General features: G+C 44.8%; 1 protein-coding gene across 1 annotated transcript in view; it reads right to left on the bottom strand.

Annotated features, from left to right (window-relative positions):
* Window positions 1-17,098, bottom strand: part of LOC131894632 (low-density lipoprotein receptor-related protein 1-like) — a 50,559-nt gene extending 33,461 nt beyond the window's left edge. The window contains 11 exon segments of the mRNA XM_059244936.1: window positions 421-646; window positions 1,482-1,650; window positions 1,949-2,117; window positions 4,064-4,267; window positions 4,832-4,957; window positions 7,052-7,171; window positions 9,380-9,493; window positions 10,355-10,594; window positions 11,222-11,341; window positions 13,647-13,760; window positions 17,023-17,098. Of these exon segments, the coding sequence (XP_059100919.1) occupies window positions 421-646; window positions 1,482-1,650; window positions 1,949-2,117; window positions 4,064-4,267; window positions 4,832-4,957; window positions 7,052-7,171; window positions 9,380-9,493; window positions 10,355-10,594; window positions 11,222-11,341; window positions 13,647-13,760; window positions 17,023-17,098 (1,678 nt within the window).
* Window positions 17,099-19,882: the final 2,784 nt, after the last annotated feature.

The raw sequence follows: 19,882 nt of genomic DNA, 5'->3' as shown, positions 1-19,882 counted from the left end.
ATATGTGCCTGGTGTCTGAGGAGGTCAGAAGAGGGCATTGGATCCCCTGGGATTGGAGTTACAGACAGTTGTGAGCCACAAATCAGGTGATGAAGATTGAACCTGGGCCCTCTGGAAGAGCAGCCGGTGCTCTTAATTGCTGAGCCAACTCTCCAGCCCAGAACTTATATTTTCAATGCCCCGGACCCTAAAAGTCCAGAGGATGCTCTAGCCAGGCACAGTGCACAGGCACTGGACTTGGAATGAGCTTCCCCATGGTGCCTTTGATCTGCTCCCCATACTTAGAAGTCCTATGTACAACTGGAAAGAGAAGAGACTAGAACATATCTCTGCCTCAAAACAGCAAGTTTCAACCACAGGCTGAGGTCTCATCTTGGGCAGTTCCCATCTCAGCAATTCAGAAGCAAGTGGTTCACTTACTCTTGGGTTGCTGGGACTTGTGGAGGACTGAGAGAGCAGACGCGGAGGTACGGAGCAGCACCTCTCTCTCCTTTGGACTGCTAGGTGAGGTACGAATCAGTTGAGTTTGGTTTGCCCAGAAGAAAGCATTCTCAAACACAGCCAAGCCAACGGGGTCTTCATCTTCCACAAATACCCCAGGAAAGGTGTACCTCCCACTGCCGTCCACTTTCATTGTCTCTATGGACTGAAGGATTAGAGTCCTGTGAGTTAGAGATAGCATCAGCAAGCACTGCTGATGTGACTGTCACCAGGGATTTCTGGACACTGATTAAATATCCCCGTGACATCAAGCCGATAGGGAGGAATTCATCTAAGATTGTGGAGTCTACGGTCGAAGTCAGCACAATTGAGTGGTTCTCGTTCAGACTTTAGCTACTATCCCAGGTGCTCTACATCCAGACATGGTACCAATGCTGTTCACTCTGTCCTGTGATTGCTGCAAAAGGTGGGTGTTTTATGTACTCTCAGAGAGAGCGATGAATGCTCACAGGAGCATCTTAATGAGCCTAAAATCACAACGAGGAAATGAGACTTGAAAATGTGACTCACCAGGCTGGGAGCCTCTGCTTTTAGTCACTATGTCATAATGACCTTTTCGCTTGTCACTTCCCAAATTGGGATGTTATAAACTGCAACATTAGGCCTTGGAAATCTGAGTACAGGGCTCCATAGTGCCTAAGTAACCATACGCTTCTATGGAAGTTCCCAGAAATCTTAAAAAACATCTTGTATCATGGGTACAACATAAATCATAACCTTTATAACTGCAGAAATTTAGCACTGTTGGGCTATAGAGTACGTAAAAAAGAAAAAAAGCACACCCAGTCTCCCAAGCTGTTGGGACAGTCTGCTCTACTCAAAGACGCTCTGCAATTAAACCTTGCTTTTCTTGTTTTTGCAACACAAATTACCTCGTGGAGTTAATGCTAGACATCAGAGAAGAGTGTGCATATCTATAGACCCATTCCCGGCTCCTAGCAAAAGAGAGTCCCCATTTCTTCTGGGCCTATCTATAGTACCTCTTTATAGCCACGGATCCAGTAGAGTCTGCCAGTCACATGGTCCAGTGTCAGTCTTAAAGGCTCCTCTGTGGTCACCACTGTTAGTACCTTTCTATCAGAGCCATCCATTCCTGCGGTCTCAACGGTCTTGACCCCATTCTTGCCTCCATTTACCCAATACAAATACCTGCAAGCAGAAGGAATACAGTTTTCAAAAATGCCCTCACGTGCGTACACATACTCTTCTCAACAACTCCCTTAGCTCTCTCCTGTGAGCTTTGTCTCTGTCCTGCAACTCAAAGCTGTGAAGCCCAGCTCCTGTATTCATCAGGCATGGAAAGTTTGGCTGCATGAAATTCAGTCTAAGATGTACAAATCAGAATGTTGTGGCACAAATGAAATCTTAAGGCTGGCGTGCGTTCTTCTTAAGTATGTAAAGTGCCAAGAGATTTTGGGGTACATGCCAAGAGAAACACTCTACTTACTTCTTTGCGGGAAACACCACTAGCTCCTCTGGCACGAGATCCTTTTCCAAGATTTTGACATAGCCTCTGCCATCACTTAAGCCAGCACAGATGACCCTCGCAGAGCTACTAGCCCAGTACAACTGTCCCGTGAACCAGTCCAGAGAAATACTGCTCACGGGTGGAAGTTCTGCTGACAGGAGACAGAGTTACGCCTGCAGTTTTCCATGCCTGTGCTTACCTTGAAAACAGTCTTTGACACAACTCTTCAACAATCGATTTGGCTCTATACAATGGGGCAGAGAGGACGCAGGGAATAATGGCCAGAGGTATTCCATGGAGTCTCTAACATGCATGGAGGACCCAAGGAGAAGCACAACCAAAGAATATGAGAGTGTGTGGCCTCAGCTCAGACACTGGTCACCCCAGAGGGCTCTGGGAATCACTCTGTCTGCCACCATGCTTGCTGCGCCATGCCCTTCCTCATTGTGCCGCCTGGTTAATCCCTACCCTTACCTAGTGAGACAAATTCTGGCTAGTGCCCTTATCTTAGAGAGGCAGGCCAAAGGAGTTAAGACCCGGGTTCAAACACCTAGTGATGGGAAGGCTCTGGCTTAAGGGTACATCCCAAGATTTATATACTTCTTAAAAGCGCTCTCATGAGAGGACCCTAAGAGGGACATGCATGGATTGACCCAGGAAGGAGAAAGGGTTAAGATCTTCTGGGTAAACTCGGAGGGACATGTAGAGGGGAGGGGATGGGAGTTGGGAACATGAGGGTTCGAGATGGCCAAGTTGGGGGAGGGATGGAGAAAGAGTGCAACGAAAGAGATATCTTGACAGAGTGAACCATTAAGGCGTTAGGGAGAAATCTGGAACTAGGGAAATCACCAGGAACTCAAAAGGATATCCCCAGCTAAGAGTCATAGCAATGGTGGACAGGGTGCTTGAACTAGCTTTCCCCTGCACTCAGATTGGTGCCCGCTCTAATTGTCATCATAGAACCTGCACCCAGTGACTGATGGAAGCAGATGCAGAGACCCACAGTCAAGCACTGGGCTGAGCTCCTGGAGTTCAGTTGAAGAGATGGAGGAGGGATTGCAAGAGCAAGAGATAGAGGAGGGGTCAGGATCATGATGGGGAAAACCACAAAGATAGCTGATCCAAACTATTGGGAGCTCATGGACTCTGGACTGACAGCTGGGGAGCCTGCATGGGACTGAACTAGGCCCTCTGAATGTGGATGACACTTGTGTGTCTTGATGTGTTTGTGGGTCCCCTGACAATGAGACCAGGATTATCCCAGGTACACGAACTGGCTTTTTAGAGCCCATTTCCTATGGTGCAATGCCTTACTTAGCCATGATGGTGGGGGACAGGGTGCGGGAGCTTGTTCCTGCCCCAACTTGGTATGCCAGCCTGTGTTGACTACCTAAGGGAGGCCTTACCCCCATGAGGAGCAGATGGGGGTGGGATGAGGGGGAGGTGGGAGGGAGTGGAAGAAAGCAAGGGAGGGGGAGCAGGGGTTGGTATGTAAAAAAAATTTAAATTAAAAAAGCACTCTCATGCACACAACAAGCAATGTTCTGTGATGCTCTTATTGAGTCAGCCCACCACATATGTGTCTCACATTGGGATTTTATATATTCTTATGCTTCATAACAGGTAAGTCACAAAAGCTTGCCCATCTATGGATATAGATCAGATATAGGTATAGATACTTCTTACAGTATGCTTAAGTAAAGTTGTGAGTTGAACATGGGATGTATCACAAAGAGCCAACAGGTTAAAGGCTTGGTTCCCTTTGGTCCCCTAATACCTTGTGGGCATTATTGTTTGCAGGTAGTAGAAACCTTTCAATGAAGGGTCTAATATGATGTTTTAGTTCATTAGGAGGGTCCACTTGAAGGTAAATATAGGATGATGTTCTTGTCCTCTCTCCCTTTACTTCCCAGCTGTCATGGAGTGAGCAACTTTCTCCCCTACACTTCCGCCATGGTATGTGGCTAATTGACCACCCCCAAAATTTAAACTCAAAAAAACCTTTTCTCTTGTTTAAGGTTGGCAATCCCAGGGATTTTGTATCATTAACATAAGAAGCTGTAAGAAGTTAAATTTTAATGCCAAAGAACATACCTGGGTAGAGGGGAACAGAGTTTGGCTTCCCAAAGGTGAACACATTCAAGACTTTATCTACCCAGAAGTACATGTTTCTGTTCAGGTCATAAGCAACAGAAATGGGCCTTGATTGTACAGGGATCAGCATCTCATAGACACCTGTTCTTCGGTGCAGGATACCAAGTTCTTTATCTGCTGCTATGAGAATTTTAACATCATCATCTGCAGTAGAAGGAGATAGTAATAAATTATTCTGGAGCTTTCTTTTACATCTTTCCCTTTAACCACAGTTGTTATTCCTTCTTCTAAACCTAAGTCTGCTTATTCTTAAAGCATAGGCTGAGCACACTCCAAGGAGATTTGTGAGCTGTCTTGGTGCCTCCTTTCCCCAATCCCAGAACTTCAAAGCTAATTGTTGGAATATTCTTGCCTTACTTGATTTCAGATTCAGTTGCTCACCTAGACAGAACTCTAATACATGCTTGTCACATAGTAGTCACATGTGGGCAACCCCAAGGCAAAGGAGCATGGGCCAAATTAAAACTCAACTGGTTGATTATCTGGAGCACCTAATTCTATTGCCTACAGAGTGACTATGTTATCTTAAAGACACTCAATGCAACTGACATTCTGGTTAGGCAATGTCAATCACAGTAGCAGCTTCTTTGGAATGAAAAGCATCACATCTAGTACTAAACTTTAAAATAAATAATCAGGGTCACTTTCCTCTATAATTACTATTAAGAACAGAGTAGAAACTGGGCTTGCTTTGACTATAGAACTCACCTGTAACTCGACAGTCTGTGCCATTGTAGAGCTGATGACCTTGAATACAGCCACAGGAATAAGAGCCTGGTGTGTTATGACACAGTTGGCTACAAGGACCATATGCCAGAGAGCACTCGTCTATATCTGATGACAGAGAGTCCTAAGTTAGAGATGACTCGGGAATTAGAGCTTCAGTATTTTAGTGCACAGAAGTTACTGGCTCACCACAGAGTTCCCATTTGTGTGGATATAAATTAGCAGAAGCTACAGAACAGGGAACCCTGCTGTTTGGCTGGCATAAAACACAATCTGTGTGAATCTAGTAACATTCTTAGGCTATACATCTGCCAGTCACACCAGAATCTGTTTCAGAATGACAAGTGTCAGGGCCTAGAGTTCACTATTCATGCCACAGAATGTTTCATCTAAGAGGATGGAATAGGATATGTTCACAGACGTGATACCAAATTGAGCTAAGGCACAATTGGTTTTCAGAGCCTCTGGTCACCAACCAAGCTTGGTGACACTCACCCATTAACCTAGTACTGGGAAGATAGAAACAGGAAAATCAGGAGTTCGAGTTCATGTTCAACTACATCGTAAGTTCAATTCTATCCCGTACCACATGAGACAAATAGGACTCTTCATCAGCTAAACGACAAAACTGTGAGAGATTTATGTATTTGTAATAGGAAGGAAAATGGTCCCTTGGGGAATATTTTAGGAAAACATTATTCCTCCTAAACCACACAAACCTAGGTCATAATACTTTTCAGTCCCAGGAGTATAATTGATATATAGCTACAGTCAAGCTCGTAACCAGCCAAGCCTTGCCATGAATCAGAACCCAAAAAGTGTGCTGCAACTCTACCTGGATGCTTCTGAGGGCCATGACCAGCTTCTAATTAAGAATTAATAAATCTAATAACAAAGTATTGGTTTAATTTAAACAATAAGATGAATTAAATTTAATTACTACAATCTATTTGATTTTAACTATAAGTAATGAACTTCAAAGTAGGTTCATAACATCTCTTGATGACATCTTAATATAAAAGCCATTGTAGAACATGATTTTAAAGTTTCTATATAGCCTTCCCAGGTGGGTAGGCCTGCAGGTCCATCATGAAGAAAAGTCTCAGTATAGAGATAGGGCTCAGAGCAGAGCTCAGCCTGTCTTGCATGTGAACACATTCAACACAGCAGATCCTCTATTCTTGTGTTACGTTTCAACCTAAATTATCATCCTGTATTTATAGATAGGTGTTATAAATTACCAGTCATATGTTTTTCATATTATTAAGAATAATGAGGACATGTAAATTATATTTTAGTCATCCTGTTCCATAATCCCATTTTACAAAAGAGAGAAATGAAAACCGAGGACTGAATGGCCTGGAGAAGGTCAGCTAAAGGGGACAAGTGAATTAAAAAAAATACAGCATACTTCAAGTCCACAATCTGTCCAGCCTTGGTTGCAGAGACCTGGTGATTGGCCATGAAGTAACAAGGATATTTGCTCAAGGACAGAAACTCTTTGAACTCCATAAGGTAGGACACTACACTTAGTACTTTGTCTTTGGTCAATATTTGGCTTGCAATTCCCACAAACTAGAATAATAATTAGAATTGACAAGGAAATTAGAATTTTGTTCCTGGTGGAAATATGTGTGCTCCAACCATTCCACAGGGATTCAAATTTATATTCCTACAGCAATAGCCATGCTAGTGTTGTTCATGATCATATACACACACATACACACACACACACACACACACACACACACACACACAAGCAGAAACCACCCAAATGCACCATTAATAGCTAAATAGGTGAAATTGGGTGCAAGCATAAGATAGAATTACATTCAGTCTTTAAAAGGAAGGGAACACTGACACATAGATGAACCCCAGAGATATGTGACACACAAAAGGACAAACACTGTGTGACCCCACTTCTGTGGCAGTTTGCAGAATACACAAATTCACAGAAACAGAAAGTCAAGAGAGGTTACCAGAAGCTAAGGGGTATGGGGCATAGGGAGTTATTGTTACATAGATGGAGAATTTCTGTTTGGAATGATGAAAAGATTGAAAAATGCATGGTGGTGACAGGTGTACATTATAAATGTAAACGTCAACAACAGGACAATTAAAACAGCTGAAATGCTAAAATTCATGTGTACATGTCGCCACAATAAGAATGTTTCTAAAGAATGAGCCCAGGTGAGCTCTGACCTCCACAGCTCCATCCATCAGGCTGTAACTGCCACCCTGATGTGCAGGAACATTGGACACCCCAGTGGGTATCACTGCATGGCCCCTCACAGCCACCATTCAGCAAGGAACAGTTTTTACCTGTAGGGACAAGGCAGCAGTCAAAACAACTGAACTCAGTGGAGATTAACGCTTTATAAACCATGTTGTATCATACACCTTCTATGCTGGGTGAAGAACAGATGACCACTTGAGACAACCTTTGACCCTGTCCTCTCACCTGGGAGTATGGGGCTGAGAAAGATAAGAAACCCAGGAGTAGGGCAGCAGTGTTTCTTTCCAAACTACCAGGTAGACAATTTCAAGTGCTGGTGTATTTATTGTCCTTCTATAGAAAATCCAGGACCTTATTATGTGTTTCCTGTGGGGTCCATGGGTAATGAGGACATTTGGCCCTGTATATTGTATTTATGAATACAATGAGTTATCTATGCCAGACTCCAAACCTATACTTGGTTTGGTCATTAGTGCTTTGAGTTACTCTTACTTGTGTTCCTATAGGACCACGTTTCTTCAGAAGCCTTTAGGGGAGTCTTTAGAAGCATGGGGGATAGGAGTCAGATGACAAAAATGACTTAAGGTGAGATGCCCACTTTCCCTTCTTGTACTGGCTGGTTTTGTGTGTCAACTTGACACAAGCCAGAGTCATCAAGAAGGAGCCTCAGTTGAGAAAATGCTTCCATGAGATCAAACTGTAAGGTGTTGTTTGTTTGTTTGTTTTTGTGTTTTGTTTCAATTAGTGACCAGTGGGGGAGGGCCCACTGTGAGTAGTGCCATCCCTAGGCTGTTGGTCCTGGGTTCTATTAAAAAAAAATGCAGACTGAGCAAACCAGAGGAAGTAAGCATGTAAGAAGCACCCCTCCATGGCCTCTGCATCAGCCCCTGTCTCCAGGTTCCTGTCCCGACTTCCTTTGATGATGAACAACGATGTGGAAATATAAGCTGACTAAACCCTTTCCTCCCCAACTTGCTCTTTTATCACGGTGTTTCATCACAGCGATAGAAACCCTAACGAGACACTTCTCTAGCAGAGCAGCAGGGATTCTTCTAGTGAAAATCAGAAGATTAAAAAGTCAGTTACAGCCAGGTGATGGTGGTACATGCCTTTAATCCCAGCACTTGGGAGGCAAATCCCTGAGTTCAAGGCCAGCCTGGTCTACAGATCAAGTTTCAAGATAGCCAGGGCTGCACAGAGAAACCAGGTCTCGAAGAAAAAAAAAATCAGAGTTACTTTTCAATAACCTCTCTCCTCACCAGAAAACATGCTTTCTGAGGTTTTTCCTCAGTTAAATCCTTGGAGAATTCTATTTTACTTTTTCTTAAACAAATTGATTCATTCCTCCCCCAGACATTTGCCAAATGGTTTCTATTGCTTTCACTGGTTTGGGGGTTTTCTTGTACTGGAGCTGCAGAGCTGTGTTGGGTCATATAAAATCCCCAAGCTGAAAGCCGAACACAAGCAGTTGTGTGCACCAGGCTCAGCAAAGGTTCTCTAGAGAGGGATCATCTAGATAGGTGAAGTCTGAGGATGTTGCTACGGATGGCTGAGCCTCAGCTGAGGTTATGGCCCTTGTTGTGACATGGATAATACCAGCATTAGAGGGTACACTCCTGGCTTTATCCCAGACTTTAGAAGCAGTATAGTATTTAGATTTTTTTTTTTTTTTTTTTTTTTGCTAACCCATCTCCTTAGAGCTACAAAGTGAAAATAGCTCTTGAAATTTTGCAAGGTAGGGGATTTTGCTTATATTCACAAGACCAAAGCTAGGACCTCTAATGTAATAAATGAAATGCAATGTAGTGAAATGTAAGGGACAAAGGTAATTGCCTGTGTATGACTTTCACTTTAAGCATACTCTCAAGGAGTCAGCCCCGATGATAACTGCTAGGTTTGGGATCTGAAATGTCACCTACAGACTCCCGTGTCTGAACGTGTGCTCCCTAGATAATGGTGCTATTTTAGGAAGCGTGGGACCTTTGGGACGTGGGAACTAGCTAGCAGAAGTGGGCCAGTGGGGGCAGGTCTTTTACGGTTCAAGCTCCATCCCCATTTCTCTGCATCCCCTTCTTTGGAGATGAGAAAAGCAGCAACCACACACCCATGATGCCCTGGGACGACCCGCCTCACCCCGCCTCTGTCTGCGAGCCCCAATCCTCCCCCCCTTGATTGCTTCTGTCAGGGATTTTGGCATAGCCAGGCGAGTTGTAATTAATACAGTAAGGAAAGCAGTAAGCTGCCTCCTCCCGGCTCCCCACCTCCTGTCTTAAGCTGAGGAAGCGGTTTCTTACCACACGTACTGAGTTCATCAGTACCATCTGTGCAGTCAGCTTCCCCATCACACATCCGAGATGCTGCAATGCATTTCCCTCCGTCACAGCGAACAGTGCCTTCTGGACAGGAGGCTGTGGAGGAAGTTGAACTGTCTTTTTCACTACTTACAGGGCAGGAATGGAGTCAGAGACAATTCTTTCCGTAGGTTTTGTGTGGCAACATTTCCATAGCCCAAGCAATTCAAGGTTGGAGATTGAAGCTTATCATTTTGAACTGATTTTTTTTTGTTGTTGTTGTTGTTTATTTTTTTCTTCTTCAGAGAATTGGGGCTTTAGACTCAATCGTAAAAATAGCAAGACATCTGGGCACTCGATTGAAAGCGTGCTAAAGTTGACTGATGTAACTTTAAATAGTTGGAATTAAAATTGGACTGGAGTCAGTCACTTGACCCGAAATGAGTATTCCTTTGAAAACCACTAAATGGTACAAATGTTAGAAGCTGAGCATGTTAAAATTTGCAGCCTTAACTCCACAAAAGTTTGAGTGAGATTTTGGTTCACCAGGAAACCAGGGGTTCCACTATCCTGGGGTTGGAGAGTGTCCGGAAGAGGAATGCCTTGCTCGCCACACTTTGGGGGTGGATTTCCCGCGTTTTAGTGGGAGTTTTTTCACCATCAGTGTTCACTGTGAGAGAACAGCCATCATCTGCTGTTCGGCTCCCTGCCGAGACTGGTGCTCAGGTGTTCTATAGATTGCTCATCAGCACTGGGAACATGCTGGGCAGTGCTTATTTAGCACATACATTACAAGAGGTTTTACTTAAGCAGCCGTTTGGGTTGCCATGGATAACTACGCATTGGCCACTGCTAGGGAGCATCCTGTTTTTAGATGAAGGATGGTAGCCTCAGTGATAGGGATTGAATGTAGCCAGTAAAAAGCAGCCCATGCACTACACCCTGCCCTGGAAACTTAAGTAGGGAAGCCAGACTCACCACAGTCCTCCTCATCTGAGGCATCCCCACAGTGATCGATGCCGTCACACCTCCAGCTGTTCAGGACGCATGCCCGGTTCCGGCATTGCCACTGCCCAGCCAAGCAATGGCTGTGGGGACAGTGTGCTTGTATGGACCCATCTTCACAGTCCTGATGGCCTTCACAGTGTTCCCAAGCATCCCGACACTGAGCCTTTCCTGGACACTGGATTTTGTCATCCGGACATGCTGCCAAGCTCTCTGAAAGGAAGGGGCTAGGTGGGCAAGGCAGAACTGCTGGACTATGATGGACATGCTTATTCAGGTCAGTACTATGGCCATGTCATGGACTTGGTCTATGAAACCACTGTCAAGAGATGCTAGCTAGATGTCATTAGGGACATGGGTGTGACTTTCTGTACTCAAGTTTCTCCCCCAAAGAAGTTTTCAAAAACTCAATAAAGCTAATAATTTTGGAAAAAGAAAAAGAAATGGGTCTAAGAGTCCCTTCTAACACCAAAGACAATATAACATCTGGCTTAGCCCACGCAGCCTCAGGCTATTCCACGGCTTTCCATGGCTTACTTTCAGTTAGCTTTGCTGACGCTGATACAAGCTGTGAGTGAGCAGAGAGATGATGGGCTGTCGACAATAACTTGCACAAGGCTGATGGAATGGCCCGGTAAGTAAAAGCCCTTGCCCTAAGCCTGTTGACATGAGTTCAATCCCTGGGACCCACATGGTGCAAGGAGAGAATCGGCTCCCCAGGTTGTCCTCTGACCTCCCCACCCATGGGATGGTGCATGGGGCACACACATGCATGTGCACCTGGACACACACATAACTAAGCAATAAATGGGTGTAATTTGAAAAGTAAGTTGTACCTACCACAGTTAACCTCATCGGAGCCATCTAAGCAGTCACGGGCACCATCACAAAGCCAGCTAGTAAGAATACACTTCCCATCATCACACGGCCAGGCGTGCAGGTGTCCAAGACATGTTTCCTCTGCCGGCCAGAGTTGGCGTCAAGAACAGGCATGGAGGAAGATGGGTTTGTCAGGGTTCGTCAGTTTGCTGGATTTCATGTCATGCGTTTTAAATAGCAAAGCAATCATTACTTCTAAGTTTGACACTGATCACAACCCTGAGCTTGCTGGCTCCCCTCACACTCCCAGATCAACCCTATGGTATGACTTACTTCTCTCATTGCTGTGATAAAATACTCGACAGAAGCAACTTGAGAGAAGAAGAGATAATTTCAGTCCACGGTTTAATAAGGGATACCGTCCATCATGGCAGAGAAGGGGCCCGAGTGTGAGGTGGCTAGTCACAATGCATCCTCAGTCAGGAATCAGAGAGAGAGGACCACTCATACTTGGCTCACTTTCTGCCTCCCCTCGCCCCTTTTTATTCAGTCTGGGGCCCTAGTGCATGGGAAAGTGCCACCTACATTCAGGGTCAGTTTTTCCTCCTCAGGTAAACTCTGGAAATAGCATTGCAGACATGCCTAGAAGCGTGCCTCTTGGATGATTCTAGAGCCTGTCAAGGTGAGAGTGAAGACTAACTGCTGTCTTTTAGAACACTGTAGTCTAGCAAAAGCTTTGACAGCAGAAACACTTTGTAAGTGTTCTGTCTAAAGAGGCAGCTAGCCATGCACAGCTAAAGAACACGTGAAAGGTGGGTTTTGCACAACAGACTTGAAGTTTATTTACATTTAACCATTCAGATACATTTTGACCCCTACAGGTGGCTGGAAGCCAGGGCAGTCTACCTCTTTGAATTCCTTTGATCTCCAAGACTATATCCAGATCTAAAACAAGCCAGGAACTAGTAGACTTTGCTTCAAATCCACCTTCAAGTAGTTCTACCTAAGGAAGGAGACTTAGAGAGCCAGGGTAGTGTGCCTGAGGGCCACACAACAAAGCAAGTATAAAAGTGTATTCCGACCGTGAACATACATACACACACTTCCATTTGTTCATTTGTTTGTTTTGGCTTATTATGATTCTGATGGTTTAACCCAGGATTTGCATATGTTAAGCACACCCTCAGCCTTGGAGCTTCACCTTGAGTCCTGAGCATGTTTTGATACCAAGTATGTCATGTGAAGGCAGAAACATCAAGTGACCACCCAAGAAGATGAAAGGGGGATAGTGAATGAAAGGACATACTCACCAAGGCATTGGGTTTTCTCTCTCTCTCTCTCTCTCTCTCTCTCTCTCTCTCTTTTCATGAGGACTTTATTCCCCCATCTTATACTCATGACAAAAGAATAGGACTCATTGCTAAGAAGCATTCTGCCTGTACTAGCGTTCAGGTGACCCACCCGGGGCTTTGAACACAGTAAGCACCGAGAACTAGGGCTTTATAGCAGTAAACTATTTGCCAAATGTTTAACTTGACTTCTAACAGTTTTGTGCTTTTTTGCTCAATTTGCATACAAAAGAATTTTGAGTATTATGGTCTGTCTGTAAGGCTTCCCAAAGAGCTTCCGGATTAGTCTTGTTAAGCTAATATGGTTACCAATGCTTAAGCCTAAATTTAAGTGCAAATTTTGTTCCCACAATGCTTCCATTAATACTTGAAGATGTGTGAATTGGTCTTTGAGAGCCTGTGACCACTCAGAACACTCCTCATGCTTGAATATCCCTTTAGGGGGCAAAAACCATGAGAATGGACACTGTCAACCAAATACACATCAAATATCCCATATCTGAAATTCGGGGAACTTTCTGAAGTGTTTCAGATTAAAGTTTTTTTTTCATTTATTTTGCATACACACAAATGCATACACATACACACACACACACATGCATACATATGCACAAACACACTAAGATATCACAAGGATGGGCCTAAATCTAAATAATTCTGGTTTTTTGTTTTGTTTTGTTTTGTTTTTAACAGCATTGGAGACCAGCCTAGGATCTTGCACATTCTATATACCATCCCTCAACCATTTGATTTTGAGACAGGGTCTTGATAATTCTTCCAGGCTAGTCTTGAACTCAGGCTATAGCCTAGGCTGGCCTTAAACTTGTGATCCTCCTGTCTCCGCCTCCCAACTAGCTTGGGTTTCAAATATACTCCACACACACAATCTGAAGGTAATTTTAGATGATATTTTCAGTGAACCTGTCTTTTGGCTAAGACCCATCACATAAAGTCAGGTATGGAATGTCACACTGTGGTATTATATTTGTACAAAAACATTTTGGATTTTAGAGTATTTCAGATTTTCAGATTAAGAATGTCCACCCTGGACTTGGAAACCAGGACTGGTGCATGATACCATCTTGAAAAGTGCTTACCACACTGCTCATCAGTCCCATCTGGACAGTCTTGCTCACCATTGCAGAGCCAAGCCACAGGAATGCACTTTTCACCACAGGCCACTTGCCCTGTCCTGTTGCACTCTGGTTCACCTGCGTTCGGCAAGCAAGAAGCAGAGTTGTGAGAATTTCTGGCCCCCACAGCACAAGACAACATTTCTTCATGACAAGAAACCATGGAGTGTCATGTTGAAAGACCTTCTTTCCTCGAGGAAGATTAAGTTCCCCCTCCCCAACCCACTTGGGCTCACCAGGAAATTCCTTGGGAACCAGGTCTTTCTGGTATCGTAAGTAGTTTCAGGGTGATTTACTGTGTGCCTGTTCTCCTGGTAGGTTGAAGGAGATTCACACTTGTGTATCAATAGATATATAGCTTGGTCATTATAGACCAATAGCTTGGTCACAGAGCCACAGAATGTGAGCACTTACTAGCGTGAGGTCTAGACTGTAAGACTTGGAGTTGAAGTACTTTCATTTAATCTTAGGCATGTACAGACCCATGTTTAATGACAGTCGAGTTTAGGGTCCAACACAACATCCCTTTAAGGATGCCTCTCTAACAGCTATGCTATCAATATTTGGAAGCTTTCAGTTATTTGCAAAAGGTTGAATTTATATTGTTTCATTCAAGTCATGAACTTCTATTTATTCAGCTTAGTGTTCAATGGTTAAACCAAAAGCCTGATGTAGAATATCCTCAGAGGGATATTATATTTATTATATTGAGCTAACACTTAGGGAGGAAAAGACAATTATTGGTTCCTAGAAAACATTGGTTATCTGGCCTGAGCCTGCTGGGGTCTACACTGTGGGTGGGAGACTCAACAAGTTCCACTCGCAGCAGCAACCATGGGTAGCTAATTGATGGAAGTGGACATGGAAGCTGACGCACACACCGCTCCTCTCAGGAGACTTGCTTTCTTCTAAGATTGTGTTATCAACTTAGTTGATTTTAAAGCAAATGCCGCTTGCAGACAGCACTAAAAATAAAACTCCCAGGGATACTGTTTATTACTGGATTAGTGGCCACCTTTAGCATCTCCTCATATTTCATCTAGGCTGTCAGATGAATAAAGCTGTTGAGACCATTCAATGTCTGCTAATTGTTACCATGGGAACAGGCTCAGTCAACAGACCACCTGGGTTGGAGCATTTTGGTTGGACTACTTGTTGACTGACTGTTAGGTCTCAAGCTATCTGAACTGGACTACAGGGGGATTTAACTTGGATATAGAGGGAATATCTGGTGGTTAGATAAAAGCCAGCATTCTCCAGGAACTTGTGAAAATGATTCCAATCTGTCAAAAGGAGTCATCCCCCTTACCTCTGACAGAAGGGTTCTATGGCTTTATTGACATACACCTGTGGGTGCATATCCAAGCAAGTGCTGGCCTCCAGGCTCCCTCGGTCTCGATTCTCAAGTACTTGTTATACATTTCAAAGCCCCCACACCAGTCTCATGGTCCTTCTCTCCTCCTAGCTACTCACTCTCTTTAGACCTGGTTGTTCTCTATTCTTCCAGCACTTAGGGAGGAAAAGATAATTATTGGTTCCTAGGAAACATAAGCTGTCCAGCCTGGGTCGGCTGGAGTCTACAATGTGTAAGAGAGTCTACACTCTATTATCCTCTTCCCCTCTCTCACTGTGCTCTATTCTCTCTCACTTGCTATGTTGCTAGCTCTGTGATTTCCTCCCACTCTCCTACTCCCCCAGCCCTGGCCATATCCAGTCTGCTAGCCATGTTCAGACTGTTTATTTCTCTCTCTGCTCTGGACTCTTCCAGATGCCTCTGGCCTTTCTCTCTCTCTCTCTGCCTCTCTCTCTCTCTCTCTCTCTCTCTCTCTCTCTCTCTCTCTCTCTCTCTCTCATATCTACAATAAAAGCCTTAGCCATATCACAGAGTGGTCAAGTCTGCCCTTTCTTCAATGCACCCTCCGTCACACTGATAACGTGACCTCAGTTTCCCTGTGCAGACGATGAGGCTGGGCTATAAGTGATCCTAAAAAGGAGACTGGAGCCTCAAGTGAGCAGAGCACTACTTGACACAGAAGCCGCCAATCAATGCTCATAAACCAGGAACTCGTTCACTACCTCTTGCCGCAGATCCTTCCAGAAGGATCTCAGGGTTGCAGTTCACCCTCAAAAACTCAGACCATTAGAAGAATCATGGCTGAAGAACATTTTGTCTCAGAGATTACTTATCTAGGAACCAAAAATGCATATAAATTATAGACATTGCCTGCAGACCGGTTAGTGATACTTTCCAAATATAAATAGGTGCTCACTATTAAAGCATTTATATAGTACTTACTAACATCTATTGACATTAAATTTATAATGGCTCTCATAATCATGGTATCACGAACATAGATAAATGTTGTCCTAAAGCACATGCAAAGATACCTTTATACTAAAAGGTGTGAAATCACTGCTTAGTTAAAAAACAAAAAACAAAAAAAAAAAAACAAGTAACTTTAAATTCTGTTTCAGAAGTAATATGGGGAGACCAGCCTTAGCCTAGATGCTGGAGCAGGTTAGGCACAAATCCTGAGGGTCAGAGCCCTGGAAGGTCTCCTCCAAAGTGATTAAAGTTGGCTTGACCAAGAAATAAGATGCAAACATTAAAATAACTTCACACGTGCCTTCTTCCCTTGGTGATCAGGGTAGGATCGGGCACCTGTGCGGCGGGATTGACAGCCCCACTAGGCAGGTGTTTCTCAAATGCTGGATCCTTCCGATCTCTGCCAGCATGAGCAGCTAGTAACTTCATCTTCTGGGAACTGTCCCTGTCTCAGCCACCCTGGGACACATCGTCCTTCCTCCCCCTGATCACATCTTTGGATCTTTGGAGTGGCACCTGCAGGAAGTGCCCCCATCCACTCCATTTCCAAGGAGCAGTTTAAGGCACCCCATGGCGGCTGGTAGGAAAGTAGAGCTAGAAAGAGTACCACCAGGTCTGGACTTCGAGGAAGGAAGGATCTGAGTAAGAGGTAGGGTGTTCTAAGCTCTCGGGGTGAAAAGAGCTCCTTTTGCATTTGCTGGGTGACTCCATGAGAAAAGAAAACCTTTGCCCTTGATCTTACCTCTCCTCCTAGTCACAGGTTTGCAAAAGGGCCTGGCAATCCTGGATGATCCAGGACCGTCCCGGCAGGATGCTCAGCATCACCCTTCTACACCCTACTTGCCACTGCACACCTGGGGACAGCACACTCAGCGAGGTCTCCTGAAGTTCGCCTTCTGTCTCTGCAGCGCGCTGCTAGTACATTATACTACGACCCTGCACCCCACATTCTGCACCCTGCAAACCCGAGCTGCCACCCTTCCCAGGGCGCTCCTGCCCACCGGCCCCACTCACCTGCCCTTGAGTGCCTGACGCTGCCCAGCGATACCAGCACCAAGGAGAAAAGAAGCAGGAGCATCCGGCACCACATGCCTGGGAGGGACAGACTGTGGGATCTTGCTCTCGCTAGGCGCGCTTGAGTGAGGAAAGCCCGGGAGGGAGGAGCGAGAAGCAAGGGGCGCGGGACGCGGTGTAGGAGGAGGGGTGCGGGGGGGTGGGGTGGCGGGGAGGAGGGTGTGCAATTCCCATGCCTCCTTGCAGGCTGCTGAATCCAAGCCTGGGGTGTGCGGGTGTGCTGGTGCGCATCTTGTGCGCGCCACTATCTGGGCGAGACCTACCGCTGTCCAGGAAGGTTTCCTTGCATTGTTGCTGGTGACTTTGTGCCACGGACCCTCAATGGGACTGGAAACAGAGCTGGGCTCACTGGGAGCTGTCCTTTAGGGACACCGAAAGGGTTGGTCTGCACAGGAGTCACCTGGAAACCTCACTCAGAGATTTTTACCTTTACAGACCTGAAGCATATCTGTCTCTCAGGTGATGCACTATACCTGGTGTTCTGACCTCACTTTGCAAAGCATAGGATCCCTCTGTCTCTAACCCTCGCCCTCTTCCTCTCTCCTTATCTCCGTTTCTCCCTCTCCCCCAACTCCCACATGTTTGTGGTGCATCCTGACCCTGCCTCTTTTCCTGGTCCTGCTTCCTTTCTCCTCCCAGCCCCCGTCTCTGTGTACCTAGACAGAATAAATCCTTTCTGTGACCCAGGTTCAATGACGGTGATGGTGGCTCTAAAGACATCATTCTTTCACTGCCACAGTCTGAAAGAACACTCCTGGTTCCGTCCATATGCCTGACTGGGCAAGTCGCCTCTGAACAGAATTAAGCATGAACCCAAGAGAGTCGGGGCAGCTTAGCTATTGGTCATCCTCTTCACACACCGCTGTTCAGGAAGGGTGGATGGATTTTCACGGGAGCTTTCCACCTTGCACCTCCTACCTCGTTTTCTTAGTGAAGTCAACATTTTTTTTCTCCAGCAAGCCAGCAGAGGTGAATGTCAGCTTCTTGGAAAGAACAGAATGGAGTTAGAATGTATTATGCTAAACTGGCAAGGAGCATTTATAGTCTATGGGAATGAGAGACAGCAGTAAAGCACTCGAAAAAAAAATAGAAACAGAAAAAAATGAATTGCCAAGTGCTTCCTTAGATCGTATCTGCAGCACAGTAGTCCAACAGCTTCACTTTAACCCGTCCCTCCTCTTCATGTTCGCTGTGGCCCCATCACACCAACCGGAAGACACCACAATGCCGTATGCTCTGAAGTTTTTATTAAATGTGTTGTATGCTCTGATTGCATAAGGCAGGTTTTTAAAAAATGCCTGGTTTTAACAAAACTCTTCTAAGAGATGATGTTGGTTTCTTCTGAAATGTTTGTATTTTGAAATCAGATCATTTTAGATGCCTTAATGATATCCAGTGACAAAGAGAGCCAATCAGAGCTGTGAGAACATAGACTTGTCCTCACAAAAGGCTAATGGGTTAGGTACCAGAAACCCATACACCTGGGACCATTCCTCAATTGAATGAGATTATATGTTGTCTCAGCCAGTTTGATCTGCTACAAAAAGTTACCATAGATACATGGCGTGGCTGACAGACATTTATTTTCTTACAGTTCTAGAGGTTGGAAATCCAAGACAAAGGTGCTGGAAAATTCAGGCTTTGCAGAAGGCTGTCTTCTTGTCAAATCCTCACATGGAGAAGAACAGAGAAACAAAGAAAGTTCTCTTTTATGCCCCTTAAAAGGGCACTAATCCCATGATAGGGGCTCCACCCTCATTACATAGTTACTAGTCCCATGATAGAGGCTCCACCCTCATTATTAGTTAACTCACAAAATTTTCAGCTCCTAATACTATCTCATCACTATCTATCATCTTAGAATTTCATCATGCAAACTTCAGGTGACACAAACATGTAATCCATAACATATAACCTCCAGAATGGTTGCCTTATTGTTTTTTTATTATAAATAGCATTGGCTCTTAAAAGCTCTTAGCAGCAGAGAAACTGCAGGCGTAGGTGATATAAATAAGTAACATTTAATTTGTCTATAAATCATTTTATTCTTGGACCTCATTCCCTTTAGTTATATGTGTTGTCCTCCTTTTTCCCCCTCTCCCCATGTTTGACACTTTGTCTCTTATTTAAGTCTGTGGTAGCCAGAATATGTCCCACCCAATAAAAATAGTCTACATCTTAATACTCAGAGCCTACAATGGTTTACATGGCTGTGGTAGTTTGAATGTAATTGGCCCCCATAAACTCATAGGGAGTGGCACTATTAGGAGGTGTGGCTTTGTTGCGATAGGTATTGCCTTGTTGGAGGAAGTGTGTCACTATGGGGCAGGCTTTGACGTCTCCTATGCTCAAGCCATGACCAGTGTGCCAGATCACTTCCTGTTGCCTTCAGATTAAGATGTAGGACTCTCAGCTCCCTCTCCAGCACCATGTCTGCCTGCACACTGCCATGTTCCTCCATAACGATAATGGACTAAACCTCTGAACTATAAGCCAGCCCAATTAAATTTCTCCTTTATGAGAGTCGCTGTAGTCATGATGTCTCTTCACAGTGATAGAAACCTTGACTAAGACGATGGCCAAGGCACTTTCCACATGTGCTTGAATTAAGGGTCCTAAAATGGGAGTCTACCCTGGATGGCTCAGTGTAATCACAAGAATCCTTTTGAGAATGAGGAGGGAGGGAGGGGCAGGACCAGGGAGGGAGAAGTCTGGTAGGAACTGAGGTTAGAAAGATGAGCTAGCTGGCTGGGTGTCATGAAGCAAAGAAAGTGGGGAGCCTCTAGGAGCTCAAAATGTT

This window comes from Peromyscus eremicus, chromosome 17, assembly GCF_949786415.1.
Source record: "Peromyscus eremicus chromosome 17, PerEre_H2_v1, whole genome shotgun sequence".
Classification (NCBI taxonomy): Eukaryota; Metazoa; Chordata; class Mammalia; order Rodentia; family Cricetidae; genus Peromyscus; species Peromyscus eremicus.
The sequence above is the reverse complement of the archived record's forward strand: the minus strand, read 5'-3'. Positions and strand labels throughout refer to the sequence as shown.